This window comes from Leiobunum rupestre, chromosome 7, assembly GCF_980474605.1.
Source record: "Leiobunum rupestre chromosome 7, qqLeiRupe1.1.hap1, whole genome shotgun sequence".
NCBI classification, from domain to species: domain Eukaryota; kingdom Metazoa; phylum Arthropoda; class Arachnida; order Opiliones; family Sclerosomatidae; genus Leiobunum; species Leiobunum rupestre.
This window is the reverse complement of record NC_143390.1, coordinates 21,022,302-21,047,671: the sequence shown is the minus strand read 5'-3', so window position 1 is coordinate 21,047,671 and position 25,370 is coordinate 21,022,302. Positions and strand designations below refer to the sequence as shown.

At 37.8% G+C, this 25,370-nt stretch overlaps 1 protein-coding gene across 1 annotated transcript in view; it reads right to left on the bottom strand.

The window, feature by feature from the left end:
* Window positions 1-2,654: 2,654 nt before the first annotated feature.
* LOC149935102 (orexin receptor type 2-like) overlaps window positions 2,655-25,370 on the bottom strand; it is a 93,790-nt gene continuing 71,074 nt past the window's right edge. The window contains exons 2-5 of the mRNA XM_090152783.1: window positions 18,401-18,803; window positions 13,178-13,346; window positions 12,193-12,305; window positions 2,655-2,959 (exon numbers count right to left, since the gene is read on the bottom strand). Of these exons, the coding sequence (XP_090008909.1) occupies window positions 2,820-2,959; window positions 12,193-12,305; window positions 13,178-13,346; window positions 18,401-18,803 (825 nt within the window). The 3' untranslated portion in view covers window positions 2,655-2,819. The remainder of the gene's footprint in view (window positions 2,960-12,192; window positions 12,306-13,177; window positions 13,347-18,400; window positions 18,804-25,370) is intronic.

The following is a 25,370-nucleotide window of genomic DNA, read 5'->3' as shown; positions in this document are numbered from 1 at the left end:
CAAGGCCAGTCCCTACAAATTGAAACACGGTTCCGCTTATTTCTCGGCCCATTTCTAAGATTGCGTTTGTCACATTTTGATAAGGATTTACCGAGCTGGCTATCTTTATACAGCCCCTCTCGATTCTTTTCCGAGAAACAATATAGGCCTGGGGGTATGTACCGTGTTTTTAGTTCCAAAGTTTCAATTTATTCATTCCCGCTTTCACTCTATTCTCCAAAATCGATTTTCGGGTAACGAAAGCCCGTCTTTTTCTCAGGTACAGAGATGCCGTATTATTTTTCCTCTCCCTAAAACAAAGAAAGCGTTTTACTTTTTTGTTTGTTTTCAAAGTCTTTGCATTCCTGGGCGCCTGTTTTGCCGTTACTTCGCTTTTATCCACATCATTAGCCTGATGTATTCCGAGATTCCCAACTCGCACGAGAGAGAAGAAAGAGCTTGGACCCCATTTACATTTCACATTTCCCCGAAAAAAATGCGTTCTTTTACCTTTTTTCCCACTGTTTGTTCACCTGTAACAGTTGTTCTTTGGTTTAATTTGCAGTTTGACAGAGTAGACTTACACGGGCTAACGACGCAAATGGTTAGTGATGTTAGGAAGCGCAGGAACGAGATAGTATATCTAGGACATCTTATGTTTATCTTTGCATGATCGATGCAGGCTCAAATGGATATGAATTTCCCGCCAATCCGCGGAGTACAACACCAAATAACGTCTCAGTATATACTGACCAAAGATGAAAAGTATAAACATCTGACTGCTTAGTGCTATTTACATGTACTTCTTTACAAAACATATTTTCCTGATTTAATAGTTGTAGAAAATCACAAAAAAAGTGGGAACTTGCGAAGGTACACGTTTCATAAGCAGTATTGGTAGTTAGAAAGAAGCGGTTAATTGTAGGTCTAAAACTGGCCAACTAGCGCCTGTAGAAGTGCTCGATCCTCAGTTGTTCAGGGAGAAGTTAAATTAAGGCGATTTGAAATTGCTTTAAGGGGTTCATCGTAGTTCATAAGTAGTGCTCGGAATTGTTTATTCATTATCCACAAAGGACATCGCACTTCTTCTATGAAATTTGGCTTTCGACCGATTTTTTTCAAACTGTAACATGTTGTTAACCTTGCTCAAAGGAGCAAAATTGTCCGTTGCCATTTTTCCCTAGCTCCAATAGTTTGTCCAGTATCAGCGGTCAAAAGTGGACGAAACTTAGTATAGTCTATATGTTAAAAGAATTCAACGATCGCGCGTCGCTATTCCGGTCTTACTATCAATAGAGTTTTCTTGCCAAGATTCGGGATGCTTCCCAAAACAGAGCGTCGGATTTGGTTTCGTTCTGATCGCACGATGAACGAACAAAGTAAATAAAGAGTTAAATATGGAGTTTAAACTGTCGTGTGACCGTGACTTTAACCGACTGTGTGACTATAATCGATAAATAAGTGTTTGATTGGCTGTTTCTTTCCTATCAGCGAGTGTTGAATGTGGGATTTAACGAAACAGTTACTCATATATATTCTGATTTCTTAAGTATTTCTTTTATGGTATGTTTTATTTTATTATTGCTTATAAAATATTGAATAATAAATAATTCCACGTACGAAAATTCATCGAATAATAATTTGCGAGAAAAGAAATAATGAATAGTGAATAATGAAGTAGAGGTGTAAAAATCTTGGCAAGAAACCTCTATTGATAGTGAGCCCGGACTAGCGACGCGCGAACGTAGAACGCTAACCGATGGACCGTGAATCCTTTTAATAAATAGACTATACTAAGTTTTTTCCACTTTTGACCAGTGATACTGGACAAGCTATAGGAGCTAGAGAAAAATGGCAATGGACAATTTCACTCCTTTGATCAAGCTTAACAACATGTTTCAATTTGAAAAACATCTGTCGAAAGCCAAATCCCATAGAAGAAGTGCGATGTCCTTTTCCGATTTATTTAAAAAACGTTGGTAAAAAGAATATAATTTTAGCTTTTTTAATTATTTTTTTTACGCAACCAAGAATTTATTTGAGTAAAAGTGATATTTATTTAAATAATAGGCTTATTCACTTTCGATTATTTAAACATTTGACAATTTTTATTCAACTATTGGTTACTTAAATAAATATTATTTAAATATCGCCGAGCTTATTTTATTCATGGATAAAAATTAATCGAATGCCGAGCACTATTCATAATTCATATGCCTGCGAACTTTCTAAATAGAAGTAAACATCAAATTTGAAAACGTACATAATTTTAATTACATTTTTATGTATATCCATTTAATTTTTCGATTTCATTATGACACAGAGGTTTAACACCGTGCCAGTTTGTGAGCACGCATTTCTTTTTTATTTTAATAAATATTCATAATATTTGTTTTCCGCCGGCCGGATTATTAGCCGGAAATATAATGTTACGAAACATGAATTTCTATCCATTCTGTTGGTTTTTTTTTAAAATCACGATTTGTATATATATATTTTTTAGTCGGAACAATTGTATTTTTCATTTAATTTATATTAACAACGTTTTCTTTTTAATTTAAAATTAAATGATATTTTTTAATCAACGTTCATATTAAAAATATACATCAGGGTTGGCGGTTTTTACCCTATCATTATTTTTTGAACAACTTATTTTAAATATATATACTTTTTTAACTAAATTCTTTACTTTAAATTTTTTGCCGATTATTCGTTAAATCGCGCGATAATGTTTCGACTGTTCGAGAAGAGAATTCAAAACCACTTGGAAGTCGTATACTTAAACATAGTTAAGCGGTATAACTTTGAAGTTTTCCACAATCAATATCGGCTAAATGCGATCACTTTTTCAGCGAATTTGGGAACGGACTTGCGGCGGCTGCAGCGGCAGCGGCGGCGGCAGCAGCTGCTCTCTTTTTACTGCTTTTGCTCTTCGTACAGAGGTAACAGAAGGCGTTCCGAAATTCACGCCTGAATTTACCTAAGGAAATTGACAAATAAAAGTTATCAATGGTCATGGGAACCATAATACCATAGCGTACTCGGTTAAAACGTATCTATGGATTAAAGGAATACCATTACTAATAGCTGTACACTCGGACTGAAATGATTACACTAATCACTCGATAATCACCGTAACCATTCCGTTGAAAACCAGTCAATGGTCATAAGGAATATCATTAACCCAACAAGCTATTCACTGGTCGTTATCGTTGTACACTCTGACTGAAATGATTACGATAAGCATATACTGTAATCAGCGTAACCATTCCGTTGAAAACCGGGCAATGGATTTATGGAATACCATTAACCCAGTGAGATCTTCACTTGCCGTAATCGGTGTACAATCTGACTGAAATAATTACGATAAACATACTGTTATCAGCGTAACCATTCCGTTGAAAACCGGGCAATGGATTTATGGAATACCATTAACCCAGTGAGATCTTCACTTGCCGTAATCGGTGTACACTCTGACTGAAATGATTACGATAAAATTACTGTTATCAGCGTAACCATTCCGTTGAAAACCGGGCAATGGATTTATGGAATACCATTAACCCAGTGAGATCTTCACTTGCCGTAATCGGTGTACAATCTGACTGAAATAATTACGATAAACATACTGTTATCAGCGTAACCATTCCGTTGAAAACCGGGCAATGGATTTATGGAATACCAATAACCCAGTGAGATCTTCACTTGCCGTAATCGGTGTACAATCTGACTGAAATAATTACGATAAACATACTGTTATCAGCGTAACCATTCCGTTGAAAACCGGGCAATGGATTTATGGAATACCATTAACCCAGTGAGATCTTCACTTGCCGTAATCGGTGTACAATCTGACTGAAATAATTACGATAAACATACTGTTATCAGCGTAACCATTCCGTTGAAAACCGGGCAATGGATTTATGGAATACCATTAACCCAGTGAGATCTTCACTTGCCATAATCGGTGTACACTCTGACTGAAGTGATTACGATAAACATACTGTTATCAGCGTAACCATTCCGTTGAAAACCGGGCAATGGATTTATGGAATACCATTAACCCAGTGAGATCTTCACTTGCCATAATCGGTGTACAATCTGACTGAAATAATTACGATAAACATACTGTTATCAGCGTAACCATTCCGTTGAAAACCGGGCAATGGATTTATGGAATACCATTAACCCAGTGAGATCTTCACTTGCCGTAATCGGTGTACAATCTGACTGAAATAATTACGATAAACATACTGTTATCAGCGTAACCATTCCGTTGAAAACCGGGCAATGGATTTATGGAATACCATTAACCCAGTGAGATCTTCACTTGCCGTAATCGGTGTACAATCTGACTGAAATAATTACGATAAACATACTGTTATCAGCGTAACCATTCCGTTGAAAACCGGGCAATGGATTTATGGAATACCATTAACCCAGTGAGATCTTCACTTGCCGTAATCGGTGTACACTCTGACTGAAATGATTACGATAAAATTACTGTTATCAGCGTAACCATTCCGTTGAAAACCGGGCAATGGATTTATGGAATACCATTAACCCAGTGAGATCTTCACTTGCCGTAATCGGTGTACAATCTGACTGAAATAATTACGATAAACATACTGTTATCAGCGTAACCATTCCGTTGAAAACCGGGCAATGGATTTATGGAATACCAATAACCCAGTGAGATCTTCACTTGCCGTAATCGGTGTACAATCTGACTGAAATAATTACGATAAACATACTGTTATCAGCGTAACCATTCCGTTGAAAACCGGGCAATGGATTTATGGAATACCATTAACCCAGTGAGATCTTCACTTGCCGTAATCGGTGTACAATCTGACTGAAATAATTACGATAAACATACTGTTATCAGCGTAACCATTCCGTTGAAAACCGGGCAATGGATTTATGGAATACCATTAACCCAGTGAGATCTTCACTTGCCATAATCGGTGTACACTCTGACTGAAGTGATTACGATAAACATACTGTTATCAGCGTAACCATTCCGTTGAAAACCGGGCAATGGATTTATGGAATACCATTAACCCAGTGAGATCTTCACTTGCCATAATCGGTGTACAATCTGACTGAAATAATTACGATAAACATACTGTTATCAGCGTAACCATTCCGTTGAAAACCGGGCAATGGATTTATGGAATACCATTAACCCAGTGAGATCTTCACTTGCCGTAATCGGTGTACAATCTGACTGAAATAATTACGATAAACATACTGTTATCAGCGTAACCATTCCGTTGAAAACCGGGCAATGGATTTATGGAATACCATTAACCCAGTGAGATCTTCACTTGCCGTAATCGGTGTACAATCTGACTGAAATAATTACGATAAACATACTGTTATCAGCGTAACCATTCCGTTGAAAACCGGGCAATGGATTTATGGAATACCATTAACCCAGTGAGATCTTCACTTGCCATAATCGGTGTACACTCTGACTGAAGTGATTACGATAAACATACTGTTATCAGCGTAACCATTCCGTTGAAAACCGGGCAATGGATTTATGGAATACCATTAACCCAGTGAGATCTTCACTTGCCATAATCGGTGTACACTCTGACTGAAGTGATTACGATAAACATACTGTTATCAGCGTAACCATTCCGTTGAAAACCGGGCAATGGATTTATGGAATACCAATAACCCAGTGAGATCTTCACTTGCCGTAATCGGTGTACAATCTGACTGAAATAATTACGATAAACATACTGTTATCAGCGTAACCATTCCGTTGAAAACCGGGCAATGGATTTATGGAATACCAATAACCCAGTGAGATCTTCACTTGCCGTAATCGGTGTACAATCTGACTGAAATAATTACGATAAACATACTGTTATCAGCGTAACCATTCCGTTGAAAACCGGGCAATGGATTTATGGAATACCATTAACCCAGTGAGATCTTCACTTGCCATAATCGGTGTACAATCTGACTGAAATAATTACGATAAACATACTGTTATCAGCGTAACCATTCCGTTGAAAACCGGGCAATGGATTTATGGAATACCAATAACCCAGTGAGATCTTCACTTGCCGTAATCGGTGTACAATCTGACTGAAATAATTACGATAAACATACTGTTATCAGCGTAACCATTCCGTTGAAAACCGGGCAATGGATTTATGGAATACCATTAACCCAGTGAGATCTTCACTTGCCATAATCGGTGTACACTCTGACTGAAGTGATTACGATAAACATACTGTTATCAGCGTAACCATTCCGTTGAAAACCGGGCAATGGATTTATGGAATACCAATAACCCAGTGAGATCTTCACTTGCCGTAATCGGTGTACAATCTGACTGAAATAATTACGATAAACATACTGTTATCAGCGTAACCATTCCGTTGAAAACCGGGCAATGGATTTATGGAATACCATTAACCCAGTGAGATCTTCACTTGCCATAATCGGTGTACACTCTGACTGAAGTGATTACGATAAACATACTGTTATCAGCGTAACCATTCCGTTGAAAACCGGGCAATGGATTTATGGAATACCAATAACCCAGTGAGATCTTCACTTGCCGTAATCGGTGTACAATCTGACTGAAATAATTACGATAAACATACTGTTATCAGCGTAACCATTCCGTTGAAAACCGGGCAATGGATTTATGGAATACCATTAACCCAGTGAGATCTTCACTTGCCATAATCGGTGTACACTCTGACTGAAGTGATTACGATAAACATACTGTTATCAGCGTAACCATTCCGTTGAAAACCGGGCAATGGATTTATGGAATACCAATAACCCAGTGAGATCTTCACTTGCCATAATCGGTGTACAATCTGACTGAAATAATTACGATAAACATACTGTTATCAGCGTAACCATTCCGTTGAAAACCGGGCAATGGATTTATGGAATACCAATAACCCAGTGAGATCTTCACTTGCCGTAATCGGTGTACAATCTGACTGAAATAATTACGATAAACATACTGTTATCAGCGTAACCATTCCGTTGAAAACCGGGCAATGGATTTATGGAATACCATTAACCCAGTGAGATCTTCACTTGCCATAATCGGTGTACAATCTGACTGAAATAATTACGATAAACATACTGTTATCAGCGTAACCATTCCGTTGAAAACCGGGCAATGGATTTATGGAATACCAATAACCCAGTGAGATCTTCACTTGCCGTAATCGGTGTACAATCTGACTGAAATAATTACGATAAACATACTGTTATCAGCGTAACCATTCCGTTGAAAACCGGGCAATGGATTTATGGAATACCATTAACCCAGTGAGATCTTCACTTGCCATAATCGGTGTACAATCTGACTGAAATAATTACGATAAACATACTGTTATCAGCGTAACCATTCCGTTGAAAACCGGGCAATGGATTTATGGAATACCAATAACCCAGTGAGATCTTCACTTGCCGTAATCGGTGTACAATCTGACTGAAATAATTACGATAAACATACTGTTATCAGCGTAACCATTCCGTTGAAAACCGGGCAATGGATTTATGGAATACCATTAACCCAGTGAGATCTTCACTTGCCATAATCGGTGTACAATCTGACTGAAATAATTACGATAAACATACTGTTATCAGCGTAACCATTCCGTTGAAAACCGGGCAATGGATTTATGGAATACCAATAACCCAGTGAGATCTTCACTTGCCGTAATCGGTGTACAATCTGACTGAAATAATTACGATAAACATACTGTTATCAGCGTAACCATTCCGTTGAAAACCGGGCAATGGATTTATGGAATACCATTAACCCAGTGAGATCTTCACTTGCCATAATCGGTGTACACTCTGACTGAAGTGATTACGATAAACATACTGTTATCAGCGTAACCATTCCGTTGAAAACCGGGCAATGGATTTATGGAATACCAATAACCCAGTGAGATCTTCACTTGCCGTAATCGGTGTACAATCTGACTGAAATAATTACGATAAACATACTGTTATCAGCGTAACCATTCCGTTGAAAACCGGGCAATGGATTTATGGAATACCATTAACCCAGTGAGATCTTCACTTGCCATAATCGGTGTACACTCTGACTGAAGTGATTACGATAAACATACTGTTATCAGCGTAACCATTCCGTTGAAAACCGGGCAATGGATTTATGGAATACCAATAACCCAGTGAGATCTTCACTTGCCGTAATCGGTGTACAATCTGACTGAAATAATTACGATAAACATACTGTTATCAGCGTAACCATTCCGTTGAAAACCGGGCAATGGATTTATGGAATACCATTAACCCAGTGAGATCTTCACTTGCCATAATCGGTGTACACTCTGACTGAAGTGATTACGATAAACATACTGTTATCAGCGTAACCATTCCGTTGAAAACCGGGCAATGGATTTATGGAATACCAATAACCCAGTGAGATCTTCACTTGCCGTAATCGGTGTACAATCTGACTGAAATAATTACGATAAACATACTGTTATCAGCGTAACCATTCCGTTGAAAACCAGGCAATGGATTTATGGAATACCATTAACCCAGTGAGATCTTCACTTGCCGTAATCGGTGTACAATCTGACTGAAATAATTACGATAAACATACTGTTATCAGCGTAACCATTCCGTTGAAAACCAGGCAATGGATTTATGGAATACCATTAACCCAGTGAGATCTTCACTTGCCGTAATCGGTGTACAATCTGACTGAAATAATTACGATAAACATACTGTTATCAGCGTAACCATTCCGTTGAAAACCGGGCAATGGATTTATGGAATACCATTAACCCAGTGAGATCTTCACTTGCCGTAATCGGTGTACAATCTGACTGAAATAATTACGATAAACATACTGTTATCAGCGTAACCATTCCGTTGAAAACCTTGCAATGGATTTATGGAATACCATTAACCCAGTGAGATCTTCACTTGCCATAATCGGTGTACACTCTGACTGAAATGATTACGATAAACATACTGTAATCAGGGTAACCATTCCGTTGAAAACCGGGCAATGGATTTATGGAATACCATTAACCCAGTGAGATCTTCACTTGCCGTAATCGGTGTACACTCTGACTGAAATGATTACGATAAACATACTGTAATCAGGGTAACCATTCCGTTGAAAACCGGGCAATGGATTTATGGAATACCATTAACCCAGTGAGATCTTCACTTGCCATAATCGGTGTACACTCTGACTGAAATGATTACGATAAACATACTGTAATCAGGGTAACCATTCCGTTGAAAACCGGGCAATGGATTTATGGAATACCATTAACCCAGTGAGATCTTCACTTGCCGTAATCGGTGTACACTCTGACTGAAATGATTACGATAAACATACTGTTATCAGCGTAACCATTCCTTGAAAACCGGGCAATGGATTTATGGAATACCATTAACCCAGTGAGATCTTCACTTGCCGTAATCGGTGTACACTCTGACTGAAATGATTACGATAAACATACTGTTATCAGCGTAACCATTCCTTGAAAACCGGGCAATGGATTTATGGAATACCATTAACCCAGTGAGATCTTCACTTGCCGTAATCGGTGTACACTCTGACTGAAATGATTACGATAAACATACTGTTATCAGCGTAACCATTCCTTGAAAACCGGGCAATGGATTTATGGAATACCATTAACCCAGTGAGATCTTCACTTGCCGTAATCGGTGTACAATCTGACTGAAATAATTACGATAAACATACTGTTATCAGCGTAACCATTCCGTTGAAAACCGGGCAATGGATTTATGGAATACCAATAACCCAGTGAGATCTTCACTTGCCGTAATCGGTGTACAATCTGACTGAAATAATTACGATAAACATACTGTTATCAGCGTAACCATTCCGTTGAAAACCGGGCAATGGATTTATGGAATACCATTAACCCAGTGAGATCTTCACTTGCCGTAATCGGTGTACACTCTGACTGAAATAATTACGATAAACATACTGTTATCAGCGTAACCATTCCGTTGAAAACCGGGCAATGGATTTATGGAATACCATTAACCCAGTGAGATCTTCACTTGCCGTAATCGGTGTACAATCTGACTGAAATAATTACGATAAACATACTGTTATCAGCGTAACCATTCCGTTGAAAACCGGGCAATGGATTTATGGAATACCAATAACCCAGTGAGATCTTCACTTGCCGTAATCGGTGTACAATCTGACTGAAATAATTACGATAAACATACTGTTATCAGCGTAACCATTCCGTTGAAAACCGGGCAATGGATTTATGGAATACCAATAACCCAGTGAGATCTTCACTTGCCGTAATCGGTGTACAATCTGACTGAAATAATTACGATAAACATACTGTTATCAGCGTAACCATTCCGTTGAAAACCGGGCAATGGATTTATGGAATACCATTAACCCAGTGAGATCTTCACTTGCCGTAATCGGTGTACAATCTGACTGAAATAATTACGATAAACATACTGTTATCAGCGTAACCATTCCGTTGAAAACCGGGCAATGGATTTATGGAATACCATTAACCCAGTGAGATCTTCACTTGCCATAATCGGTGTACAATCTGACTGAAATAATTACGATAAACATACTGTTATCAGCGTAACCATTCCGTTGAAAACCGGGCAATGGATTTATGGAATACCATTAACCCAGTGAGATCTTCACTTGCCGTAATCGGTGTACACTCTGACTGAAGTGATTACGATAAACATACTGTAATCAGGGTAACCATTCCGTTGAAAACCGGGCAATGGATTTATGGAATACCATTAACCCAGTGAGATCTTCACTTGCCATAATCGGTGTACAATCTGACTGAAATAATTACGATAAACATACTGTAATCAGGGTAACCATTCCGTTGAAAACCGGGCAATGGATTTATGGAATACCATTAACCCAGTGAGATCTTCACTTGCCGTAATCGGTGTACACTCTGACTGAAATGATTACGATAAACATACTGTAATCAGGGTAACCATTCCGTTGAAAACCGGGCAATGGATTTATGGAATACCATTAACCCAGTGAGAACTTCACTTGCCATAATCGGTGTACACTCTGACCTAAATGATTACGATAAACATACTGTAATATGCGTAACCATTCCTTGAAAACCGGTCAATGGGTTTAAGGAATACCATTAACTCAGTAAGCTCTTCACTTGCCGTAATCGGTGTTCATTCTGACTGTAATGATTATGATAAGCGCTTCTAATCACTTCATGATCGGTCAATAATAATATTTTAATCACAGCAATCGTTCATTGATTGTGTAATCGATGTGTGCTTTGACTAGAATGATTAGGATAATCATTCTGTAACTACCGTAACAGTTCCGTAGAAAACCAGTCAATGAATTAAAGTAGTACCATTAACTTGCCAAAATCGAAATTACTATAGTAATCACCCAATAATATTTGGTAATCGTTGTAATCGTCGCTGATTACGTAATTGGTGTACAGAAAAATATTGTGTGGCCGTCCAACCACTTTAATCCATTACCAGCGAAAAGAGCAAGACCCTAGAGGTACGATTGGTCATCCGCATCCAAACCGATAAAATTTAATTAACCGTATTCTTCGAACAAACCTTTATCAATAGCAAATTAAGTTAATTTGTCAACTGTTCACCTTGAATGGCTCTAGAAGATTTGGCAAGCAAGCCGTGCCCAGTTGCTCATCGACATTTGGACCCAAAAAAGCTTAAGCCCACGGATTAGATATAACGAATCTTATATGTAAGTTTTCCCGTAAACAACTTCCCTGCCAACCTGACGTGGACAGAAGACGGAGAAAAAGGTCAACTCAAATGACGAATTGCGGATTAAATATGGCCGCATCTCCAAATTACAGCGTCGTCCGAGAATTAACGAGCTCTTGGTGGGCAGGAACGTTATACTCGCGTAACTCTCGGACGAGTTCATTGAAGACGAAAGGTGAAGTCCGTTTCGTCCTGTCAAATCGCCTTTGACAGAAGCCGAACCATTTTTTGGACACCTGGACACGGAGATTCGCTGCCCTTGATAGGCCGGCAAAATTCGGCCGTAATCTAATTAAGAAAGTTTGGGGGAACTTGAACGTGCGAATCAAATATAAGAACTCGTCGTTGGAATGACGCGCCGCGTTCGGAGCGAATTTTCGTTTCCCCATTTATTTGTAATATAATCTTTAGGCTTACCGTTCATGAAATTGTAGATAACGGGGTTAATAGCACTGTTAGCGTAGCACAGCCAATGGGAGATTAAGGATGCCACCGCTGTGGCGTGCGTTTGAGGAATCGTCGTTACGTACCTATCAATGGGAATAACCCCGTCAGAGGGATTCAAATTTAGTTGGACAGTCAAGAATGTATTCGAGTTAACTGAGAATATTCGGAAGCAACTACAGCATGTTTTTCTGATGCCAGGAAGACTATGTCTTCCCCATCAGGGGCGTAGCAACATTTCGGCGCCAAAGGGGGGTCAATTGGACTTTTTGAAGGATTGCTTTTTAGTAATTGGGGATAAATTTCCACCCTTATTCCCTAATAGTGGGATAGAGTAATTTCACTGCAACGTAATAGTACGTCACCTATGCTATTTCCTATAAAAATAGCGACTATGGTCAAAGATATGAAGTGGTACTACTCTGTAGGCTGATAGTTTCCACTTAGAAAATATCGTTATTTTTTAGAAAATATCGTTATTATTTAGAAAATATCGTTATTATTTAGAAAATATCGTTATTATTTAGAAAATATCGTTATTTTTTAGAAAATATCGTTATTATTTAGAAAATATCGTTATTTATTAGAAAATATCGTTATTATTTAGAAAATACTATTTTCGCATTACATGTATAAAAAGGTCGATTTGGTTTTTGTTTAAATTAAAATGTGATACTCATTAAATTGTTAATTCTGAGCTGAAATCAGCCTTTTTCAGGAGTTGGGGGCAATTGCATAGGTTGTCCCCCAGTCTAAATTTCAAGGGGGTACGCCCTGTTCCTCGTTTCCGAAAGAAAAGGGGAAATACTGCACCAGAAATACGGAGGGGTGTGGTTTTTCTTCCGGGTATCAAAAGACAAACACTTTGCTTTCAAAATGTTCTACGTTACCCCAAATACATTCCTGGTTAAGTCTATTCGCCATAAAAAACATGGCTTTTAAAACAATTGTACGTCACCTGAGTGTATTGATCAAATGAACTGGCAAGTAACACAGAGCAAAGATGACGACCACAGCCATTAGCATCTTGGCGGCTTTTCTCCGGGAGCGGATTTGACCCTCGCAGGCCGCGTTTGGACTAGAGCTGAACCGAATGGCGCCGTTACGACCAGCGTGTTTCATAGTAGCTGTCACAAAGACAAAAATTAAAACATAACTCCACTTTGAACGACCGAATCAGGTCACATTTCCCATTAAACGGTTACGTAAGCGTTCTTTTTACCCCTGAGACTTTGTTCCATCCTTAAAGTATTAATATTATCAGAAGAAAATAGGGGGAAGTACGCTTCTAGTCAGCTTTGGAAAGGCGTCACTTTTCACGAATTTTCGCGCCAAAACGGTTTGGCGGGAAATCGCGGATGAATACATCGTTTAAAAAGTCATTTTTCTTAAATTGAACAATTGTAACATATTGCCCTTCTCATTCTCTGCTATTTGAGCTAAGGCGTATTTGCTTTCGTCGATTATAGCCGTGTTGAATCAAAACAAAAGTAGGACTACTTTTTCAGTTTGGTTTATTATGCGTAAAAAGGCGTTTTCGTGGGTCACACGACGACTTCTACGGCTCAAAGCTACAGATACGTACTTCCCCTATTTTCTTCTGATATTATCGACTAAAAAGAGAGTGAAGGATAAAAACCTAAGGCAAACATTCTTAAATCCTAGCTGGTTAAATATTAGCTTTTCTGATAATTTCCTGCTAAAGATGGAAGAGCTAAGCCAGAAACAATGTCCAGATGCGGCTGGGAAGAAAGATTTTCTCTTTTTTCCCCCTCTTCGCTGCCCCCCTTTCTTTTCTTTCAAAGAACAATCTTGGAAGAGTATTTAAAATTTAATCCGATGGAAAACACTTTAAGATTGGTTGGGGAGGGGGGGGGGCACTTCTGAATTTGTGGATATTCATTGTTTTTAATTTTGACGTGGAAGCTGCCGCCTTATCGTTTCTCTTCATTTGAGCCTAAAATCAGTGCCACGCGCTTACGGACGTAGACGTTATCCGAAGTAACTGCATAGGCTCAAAGAATTGTTCGTAAATAATTAGGCATTTGGCGGGGAGGAGGTGGGTTGAAACAGCGAGGCTAAATGACGTTATTAAGAATATGACGATGATTAATCCGGGATTTCGGCGAGGAGGGTGGGTTTTAGCGTCCTCTATCGCGAAGACGCTAAGTACAGGATGAAGGAGAAAGGGGTCAGGTACGGTTTACGTGGTACCCCGAGTCTTTCCCTTATTTCCTGTTTCTCGTGTCCTTCCTATTGCGAACTTCCGATTCCCTTCGAAATATTAATAACCATCTTCATTAATCACCGACTGACAATCCCCGACGTTAGGGAATAGCTTTTGGACGGAGATAGCTTATGGTTCGTCCAAGAATGGAAATTTCTCTCTGCAAACTTACCGTTGATATAAAAGACGTTTCATTTCTAAGGACCACCCGTTCGGTTCCAAATATAATGCTGCCAAATTCGTCGCGAGCTATTTGTTTCATTTTTGCGTCTGTAGTTGACAGAATGAAATATTTGGGTCTATTTAAGTATCTGTACCCTTGGCCTATATTGCGATGTTTCAAGAAGTTTTTTATAGGTTATATTGTAGTTTTGGAATGTATGAATATTTTATTCCGTTATACAGGGTGTTTTAAAAGGTTTTGCAAAAATTTTAAGGAGTTGTAGTGGGTGAGTTGAGAAGTATGACGGTTTTTTTTTCCCATTTTCCTATAATGAGTTAAAAGAGCGCCAGAGAGTTTCAAAGTGTGGAACAAGCGCAAAACCAAGCAGCAGGGAAACACGAACATAGGTTTCGACTCGTGTGATAGGTAAATCGAGGTAACCAGCGTAAAAAAGTAAACTTAAACAGTATTTAAAGTTACTGATGTTTGGTTTGGCGCTTGTTGCAGCCTACTTCCAGGGACTGGTAGGCCACACTTTGAAGCTCTCTGGCGCTCTTTTAACTCATCGTAGGAAAATGGAAAAAAAAACCGGCAAACTTCTCAACTCACCGCCTACAACTCCTTAAAATTTTTGCATCACCTTTTGAAACACCCTGTTTAAGTTTAAACAGAAATTCATGCCTCTACTTGGAATGCAAATCGCGGCAGATTTTCGTCTCGATGTGGTTGACGGTTTTTTTGACGTCACTGTGTTAACTTAACAAACAACAACGTGAGAGGAGAGCGCGCGCAGAGGAGATTTTTTATCTCGTAGGAGGGGCCAAAGCCGTCACAGTGATCTTACCATACGCGATACGGCAGGATAAGCATTCCAAGTAAAAGTATGAATTCCTGGTTTATATAATAAATAATAGATGTTTATTTGTTGTCTTTTTTCGACTGGCAGTACCTATTTTCGATGTAAATTTGTTTATGAAAAGCTAAGTTGCAGCATAATAATTATTTTCACGCACGTAGAACATTGTACGTGTCGAAGCTTAGGTGAGAAACGCGTCGTTAAGCATTCGTTAGTAAAACCGTAAAGTCTGGTTTTGCGGAGACAGAAAAAAAATAAATCTAATGAGGATTTTAAAAGAAGACGCGCACCGTTGCGACAGTTTTGCCTGAAAACCATTTTTATGCTTAGTTGTCAAAAGCGCACGTAAACACGGGTTTCCCAACTTTTAGTCACGTACAGATGTATTTTGCGCTTTGAAAATAACAAATTCCTTAGACAATATTCGGCTAACGGGCCAAGCCTTCGTTTATCCGAAATGTTAAACGTTGACGGCAGGAGGTGCCCAAGTTTCCAAATTTCCAAGATCGCCATTTTTAAGGGCGCATATCACCATTTTCAATGTCGATATCGCCCCGTTCATTGTAGATTTTTTATTGCAAAAAAACTTTGAATGTTGATATCACTATTTTAATGGTCGTGATCAACCATTTTGTCACTTCCTTACTAAGAGAGATGTTCATAAATTACGTAACGATTGAAAACAGACTTATTCTACACACACCCTCACCCGTTGCGAGGAGTAACTATTAGAAAAATACAACTTTTTGTAAAACCTTTATTAACCCCTCACCCCGCAACATTTTCTTAAACCGTTATAAACCCCTCACCCCGCAATTTTTTGTTAAACCTTTATTAACCCCTCACCCCGCAACATTTTTAAAACCTTTATTAACCCCTCACCCCGCAACTTTTTGTAAAACCTTTATTAACCCCTCACCCCGCAACATTTGTAAAACCTTTATTAACCCCTCACCCCGCAACTTTTTGTAAAACCTTAATTAACCCCTCACCCCGCACCTTTTTGTAAAACCTTTATTAACCCCTCACCCCGCACCTTTTTGTAAAACCTTTATTATCCCCTCACCCCGCAACTTTTTTTAAAACCTTTATTAACCTCTCACCCCGCAACATTTGTAAAACCTTTATTAACCCCTCACCCCGCAACTTTTTGTAAAACCTTTATTAACCCCTCACCCCGCAATTTTTTGTAAAACCTTTATTAACCCCTCACCCCGCACCTTTTTGTAAAACCTTTATTAACCCCTCACCCCGCACCTTTTTGTAAAACCTTTATTAACCCCTCACCCCGCACCTTTTTGTAAAACCTTTATTAACCCCTCACCCCGCACCTTTTTGTAAAACCTTTATTAACCCCTCACCCCGCAATTTTTTGTAAAACCTTTATTAACCCCTCACCCGCAACGTTTTGTAAAACCTTTATTAACCCCTCACCCCGCCACATTTGTAAAACCTTTATTAACCCCTCACCCCGCAACATTTTTAAAACCTTTATTAACCCCTCACCCCGCAACATTTGTAAAACCTTTATTAACCCCTCACCCCGCAACTTTTTGTAAAACCTTTATTAACCCCTCACCCCGCAACTTTTTGTTAAAATTTTATTAACCCCTCACCCCTTACATCGTTACGTAATTTGTGAACGACCCCTAGTGAAAACCAATCTGTAGGCATATTTTTGTTGACGTAAAATAGGGCGAGAAAGGCTACTTTTGGTTAGGGGAACGAAATTTCCACCCACTGTCTTCCGGAATGGACCAATTACGCTATTAAATTTCCTTCCGGTTCCCCGTCCCCTGGTGGTACTTTTGTCGAGGATCGGAGGACGGCTGGTCAACTGTACGCAACTCGCCGTGGTTGTATCGGAAGATACTTGGCAAATACCTGTAGAAACGTTGAACGTCTATAGAAAATATCAAGTGCACTTTATCATATGAGTTACATCCTGACGTTATATTAAGTGATAGGAGTCGTATAACTATTACAAAAGAAAACCAATTCCGTCTTGCCAACACCACTGTCAGTAAAAGCTCCTATTTGCTCTGACAAAGACTAAGTATTTTACCCTGCTTTATCAAGAACCCTACAGCAGTGCACACACAAAAGTGTAGTAAATTAGTAATTATGCAGAGCGCTCTATAGGCTTCGTGCGTAGTTTTGATTTTGGTCACAAAAATCGCCGCCTACCTACCAAGTTTTAAATTGAATATATTGAAGGATATTAAACCAGAAGAAAATAATTAAAATCGGGTAATCTTGCTTTCAGTCAACGGCTAAAGAAAATGAGTACTATTGCAAAAGACTTTTAAAATATTTGAACCATTTTGCTAAAGCAGAGTACACGACGACCAGGAAAAACTAGATTAAACAATATTAAAACGCGCTTTACGTATGGCTCTGAATATTTCGTAAAAACAATTTTTTAATGTACTCTTGTTCAACGCAGTCTCTCCGATTTCGCTTTCATCATGCAACGAGTAAACGCATTTTATCAAACGACAACTTTTATTTTAAAATATTTAAATTTATTTTCAAATATAGTCAGTTTCTCTCTATATTTTTAGAATAAATTTTATTTTATTAAACGCTTTTGTTTGCTACGTTAAATTTTTATAGTAATCTATCTTACATGGATCTAATTGATAATTTTAATATATACCATAACTCTCGAAGTCTCGATTTATTTACCTTGCAAAATTGACAATTTTCATTTAGGATAGGCCCTTAAGAAATATGGTGTCGTTTTCAAGATATAAAATATTGGACCATAAAGTACAAACGCGAAAATGAAACTGTGGAAAATGATAACTCGACCCTCAATGTTGTCGTTCAAACTTTAATCTCTCTATTTTGTAATATAATTGCTAGCATGTAATGTTTTGATATGGATTTTTTTGGGTGTAAAGAAACGAATGGTTACTTCTTGAATACTTACAGCTTCTCCTGGTTGAGACGGTATGCGTGGTTTCCGAGGCTCCGGGGATCTCCTTGTTCCAAAGCACCTTGACGATTTGACAGTAGGCACCCAGCATGAAGGCGAAAGGAGCCACGTAGAGCAAAATGACGATGAACAGTTGGTAAAACTTTGTCTGCTGGTCATCCCAGGTGTACGTGCAGTCTGTCAAGTAAAGAGTCTCGATAGCCAAGTTCTGGTTGGCTCTGGTGTTGAGCACGATGGCGTCCGGCAAGGTGATGATGAACGAAAACACCCAAATGAAGCAGATGGCTTTCTTGGCTCTGGACGCCGTGCTCTTGAAGCGCAGTGGGTAGCAGATGGCGTACCATCGATCCACCGATATGAAGGTCAAGGTCAACACGGACACCGACACTGAGACGCTCTGGAACAAAGATGACCATTAGACTGAGCTACCTTACTCTTTCTAGCGCGCTTTGCGTATAGCTCGGTCCCTTCAGGAACCTAGTACCCTTTTAAAATACAATCATTTACAGAGCTCCGGGAATGAACAATTTTATATTGTCTCCGTTATTAATTCTTAGAATATGAAAACATTTATTTCGATCAAAGAGTATAAAAACTACGTAACCTAGAGATATAATGACGGTCGAAAGCAGTAAAGGAAGTTGTAGCAACCGGGGGGGAAGGCACTCAGTGAATTTGCACTTCAAATTTCGGTACCGCAGCGCCACTACGGCAGTATTTAGTACAATAAATAATAAAACCGGAGAAAAATGGCAGTTACGGTGTTGCGGAGGTGCTAAATTTGGCATTTTGGATATTTAATTGTCTAATATCTGTCAATTCAAAAAAGTGACAGTAATTGGTTACTGTTTCGTGATTTTTTTAGTTAGAATTTGTGGATTCGTTGTTTCGGTGTTTATTTTCAAAAAGTGAAGAATAAGGCGTTTGTTCTCTAACGTTGCCAAGTCCTAAAGGTAACCAATTCCTTAAGGAATTTTCAAGAATGTTGAACTAAATCAAAATGATTGCCACTTAAAACTGCCGTAGTGGCGCTGCGGTACCGAAATTTGAAGTGCAAATTCACTGAGTGACTTCCCCCCCGGTTGCTACAGCTTCCTTTACTGCTTTCCACCGTCATTATATCTCTAGGTTACGTAGTTTTTATACTCTTTGTTTCGATGATGGGTATTCCAATAATTGTGTTTCTAAATCTTTGATATCAGGAATTCATAACTCGAACTTGGAATGGTTATCTCGGCCGATTTCCGTCTCTATCTAGGGGACTGGTTTTTTCATCATTTTGACGTCAGAGCGTACGTGTTTTCTCTTACGATTTTCATTGGCTTAAAAATCTCCTAGCAAAAATATCCAGGAACCCCCAGGTACCAAGTAGATAATCTGGACAAACCTAACCCTAAATTTCGAAATGGCCGGGGAGTCGAAAGTAACACTAAAGCTATTGAAACAAAAATTAAAATCAGTTTAATTAGAACAAAAACGTGGGATAGGGAATCTTCATTTAAATTTCATGGAGAGCCACAAAAAGATATTGGAATTCAATGAGAATAAGGAAATAACGTTCGAATCTTTATACAAAGCTTTGTGGGAAAAATACATTCATTATTTTATAGTAAATAATAAAAAGGGAAAATTTTTACGGGTATAGTAGTGTAGCTTTGGCTGAACGGATTATTTGGAATTGTAAGTATATAATTTTATAATGTACTTTGAAATTAAAGAAACTTTTTTTAATCAACTTCTAGGTAACTTTTTGGGTTATGAACTTGAAGAGCAGACGACAACAAAACTACAGTTGTAAAAACGGGAGGTTTCGCGGGGTAAAAATTCCTAAAGAGGGGAGACGCGTGCGAGGGGGCGATTTTTTTCTCATTCACGTCACCGAAAATGGTCCCCGAGATCTTACCATAGGGAATACGGCCGGATAACCATTCCAAGTTCGAGGTATGAATTCTAGCTGGTTTTATGATATCCAGTAACTTAATTTATTTTTACGCGCTTCATCGAAATAAATCGGCAGTAAGAGGAAAATCTACACTTAAAAATTGCGTAATCTGGTTTGGCGTGTCTCTGGAGTTAGTAGTTAACACGATTTAGCAATAACCGAAATGCAAATAACATTACGTTAATAATAGAAGATTTTGATATAAAATTACCCACTTCGACCCTTCAGTTTTAATTTTTTATTATGTTACCATTTTAAGCGCATTAGTCTAATCTCCGAAAACGGTACTCGAACATACGGTTTACAACCAGTTTTAATAATAGTCGAAAACCTTTTTTTCGTAATCTGAAATTTACGATGGCTCGTGCCAGGCATCGGGACCAAGTAGCGTACGTGAAAAATATACGTTATACGTGGTAATAGCGTGGAAACCCATAAAAAGATCATCTCATAACCGCCTCATCCATCACTCAATTTATCGTCTTTGTATTAATAACGGAAAGTACGCCATTTTTATCTACACTGATGCCTTAAAACCGAAAAGCTTTTGCATCCGAAACGAGTGAGATCTTAGCGGCCGTTCGCGTGGCGCGATTAAGAACGGCTTAAAAACGTATAAACGCCCTTCGGCCATTAGCCGATTTGCGAAGAAAGGAAATCCCAACAGCCTGTTGCCTAAGGTCCGCTTTTAACTCCTTTCAGAAACCTCGAAAGGGATTTTTTCTTAAAGTAGATCCGTGTTTTCCTTCTTTAACATAAGCACCATTTTCAGAAGGTTATGTTTCCGGTACTCGCGTATCCGTAGTAGTAGGAAATTTTAAAATACCACCTTCAAGCTTAAAAGTTTTATATTTGACAGAAGCAGGGTTGTAGAGAGATGGTTCGATCACTTACTTGTTAGTTTTTTTATTTGGCGAACTATTTTTGTACCACGGATGGCGCTAGTGACGCTAAGTAGCCCCTACAGATATTTTGTGGGCTTTACCACATTACACTGGAGTACCTACGGAAAGGGAACACTACCAAGTTTTCGTGTCGATCGATCGATCTCGGTTCTTTATGATCTCTATATTAGTTAATTTTCGCTTTGTTATAAATTCATTAACAATTTAGAGCCAAAAGGCAAAACTACGGTCAGCGTTATTCCTTTATGAATTCTAGTATAAAATTTGTATTTTAGTTCAAATAAATATCTGAGAAACTGAAATTTAATGTTCGCTAATTATAAATATTTGAAAAAACTAAATTTCCTTAAAATTTACAAGTGTAAAAACGAAACAGAAATTAAAGCGATCCCAGTTAGCTTGTAAAATTTTAATTTCCCGCTGTCTCCCATAAATTAGGCTGCACCTCAGTACGTCTATGCATTGGGGGAATGCCCATAAGTATCTGAAGGGGCTAGACAGCGTCGGGCGCGCCATCTATTTGTCACTTTTTCTTTAGCCAAACTCTCCTATGGTAGAACTGCTAAGTGATCGAGCCATCTCTTTAGAACCCTGACAGAAGGATGGTGAAATGTTTTCCGAGTTGAAAAACATTCCACTTTTATTTTCCAATTAAATTTTGAAGTGTAGATTTATTGATGCTAAGGCGACAGCTGCGTTCTCTCGTGAAATTTTGACAAACAACGACTAACGTTGCCATGGTGACCGGACTAAATCATGCCCCTTTGCGTGGCTCTGCTGGTAGGTAAAGAACAGGGCTTGCCATCTAGGAGCAACAAACACAACACCCCACACAAGGAGAACGCAACCCGTCAAAAGTCGTGGATTTTCTTGTGTACGTTTTTCATTGGCTAGACGCTTTAGCGCCGGCTGCCGTCGGAAGGGGAAAATTCGGAAATTGTCTTCCCCCCCCCGCCCGTAAAACGTTCAGCGTAAAGGCTCGTGACGCTCGTCCAATGAAATTCGTACACAACCCTTCGTTAGCGTGTTTAAAGGCCAGCTGCGTTCTCCTTGTGTTTGTTGCTCCTAGTTGCCACTATACCGTCCTACACAATTTAACCCGGCCACCTGAAATAAAATAAAAGTAACTAGGTGACTTGGGCTTAGGGTGGTGCCTTGGGTATTAGTCTAGCTGATTATTATTATGGAAGTGTTATCCTTAAAACTCAAACGAGGTGGCATTTGAAATAGCATGTTGGTTAAAAACCACAGGGCCGGATCAAAAGGCGTGGTCTCAATTCTAGGTCCTTTGTACTGAAATATTCCATAAATAGTTGTGAAACCTTTATCATTTTATAGAGATAATGGACATAAATGTTTGGTATACGCTGTAGGCCAAAGCTCTTTTGGCGGTTGCAATAAAATGAAAGATAATCCTTGGTCGTCTTGTTATTTCTAAGCACGGTTTCCAAAGGTAGTCTGAATAGAAGGTTCTTTGCCGATTGCAGCTGTCTTTGACGGTTGAATCTGAGCCCTATCCTGCTTTCCAGGTTTTTCCTATACTCCCGTAATCTTTTCACTAGCCAAAGAATGAACGAATTGTTCCATTGAGTTTGAGCCGTTCGCCCTGCAGTTTTCGATAATATTTATCTTATGGTGAACTATATTGTAAATGAGTTCAATTTCTCACAAAGGTTATTTAAATCCAACATTTATGGAGCGTGTTAAATAAGGTTTTAAGGTTCTACAATACAGGATGGTTCTATTTGGTTTACCCAGACATTTTTCTGAATAAAAACTATTTCATCTAGAAAAAAACTATTTCAGTGAGAAAAAACTATTTCTTCTAGAACAAAAACTATTTCATCGTGATAAAAACTATTTCATCGTGATAAAAACTATTTCATCGAGATAAAAACTATTTCATCGTGATAAAAACTATTTCATCGTGCTAAAAACTATTTCATCGAGATAAAAAACTATTTCATCGAGATAAAAAAACTATTTCATTCAGAAAAAAATAACTATTTCATCGAGGATAAAACTATTTCATTTTGAAAAAAATAACTATTTCATAGAGGAAAAAACTATTTCATATAGAATTCGAAAAATATTTGAGTATATTTAATAATAAAGTAACTCTTTAATTTGTAAATGTCGGAAAAATCATGATATTGGAAAATAAATTTTTTTACCTGTAGGAGCATGACAAAAGTTTCTTTACTGATTTCAAATTTTGGATTAAATATTTTTCAGGAAAATTCTTGTGTTGCTCAAATTGCTACGCCCTGTTTTGATGAATAAACAGTGTCGAAGCCATAGGAGCCAGACAACAGAGTTGGCAAACTGTATACTAGTCGAGACTTGCGTTAGGGACTATCAAAGGTTCCAGCAGAATCCCCCTTCAGCTCGAGTTGGTAAAATATAATTTATCCACTTCTCAAAAAAAAGAGGCACTTCTCTAAGCCCTTGGGCAGAAGGCAACAATAATAGCGGTAGCTCATCTTTAAGTAAAGGCTAACCATATTTAAAATTCACTAGGGAAACGCTAAAAAACTCTTGAGCTCCTGAAGTATCATTTTTTTAGAGCTTTCTTTCTTAATTAGATAGATATGGTAAGTAAATATATAGGAAAGCTTTGTCCTTTAAAGAGCCAGGGAAAATTCCCCTTGTCCACCTCTTAAATCAAATTTTGTTTCCAAATATTTCCACTCTACCGATATATTTAAAGCTTTTAAGGATAATACCATCCAGCATTAGGCACTGAATAAGTTTGGATTATTAATATTCATTCAATTTTTAAATGAAATTTATGACTTATTTCTACGCGTAGCTTTCTGTAATAAAAAACTTGACAAATATTATATTTGAATATTAACACCTTCTCGTTAATGGTTTTTCTGTGTAATAGAATACGCTTTGCAGATTAGAACTTCTAACGGAATACAGCCACTATACGTTAGGGATACATTTGTATTAATGTAACTTAAGGGGGAAGAATACAGTAAAAGCCTCTTTTTTGTTCAAGCTGAACGTTTCTGTTTTAACAATTACACAATTGAATTATATTTTATCTTATTAGGCTGAACCTTCCTCTAGTGCTTAAAATAATTTTGATTATTCTTATATTAATAATTAATGAGATATAAGGTCCTAACTAAAGGGTAGTTTGGGTGCTTGCCCAACTTGTTTAGCTCCGGGGGTCCGAATTAAAACGTAATAACTAAATTACTTTGAAATTTAAAATTGTCAAAATTATTTTAAGCACTAAACAAGAGGCTGTTCTACACTTAAATATTAATTTTATAAGTTAAAATACAAAATTAAAAGAGTTCAGCTTGAAATAGCGCGAAAGTAGACAATGGCCACTGTAGTCTTCCCCCTTAAAGCAATCTCTGCTTCATCCATGACAGCTCCATTTATATTTTTCTCAACTGTTTAATCCACAAATTACGAATAAAATAAAAACATTTGCTTGGTAGTGTTTGTTGTAATTCTGTAAAATACGTTTTGAAAAACCTAAGTTGAATTATAACCTTTTTCGTCGTTTGGGTAAGATGATAGTAATTTTACATCAATAAAATGGATCACTTCATAGAGAAAATGTTTTGAAATTAAATAATAAACATCTTCGTTTGGCTAAGACCAAATTGTAGTGTTTTTACATCAACAAAATACACGACTTCGTAGAAAAAAATGTTTTGAAAATTGAATAATAAATTTTTTCATTTGTCTAAGATCAAAGTATATACAAACTTTTTGCATCGAGACTTCACAGAAAAAAAAATAAATTGAATGTTAATCTTCTTTGCTCAGATGAAATTGTATAGTATTTTGGCATCAAGAAAATACGAATTCGTAGAAAAAAAATTTGGAATTGAATAATGAGCTGGTTAGTCGTTTTGCTACGATGAAAGTGTACAATATTTTGGAATCAAGAAAATGTATGAAATCGTAGAAATATTTTTGTTTGAAATTTAATAACAAACTTCTTCGTTTGACTAAGATCGAAGCGTACTTTGTTTCGCATCAACAAAATGGCTTGGTAGAGATACGTATTTTTGAAATGGAATACTACGTTTTTTCTTCATTTGGCTTAAATAAGCTGTTAAAGCATACCTCACAGCGTTCACCATTG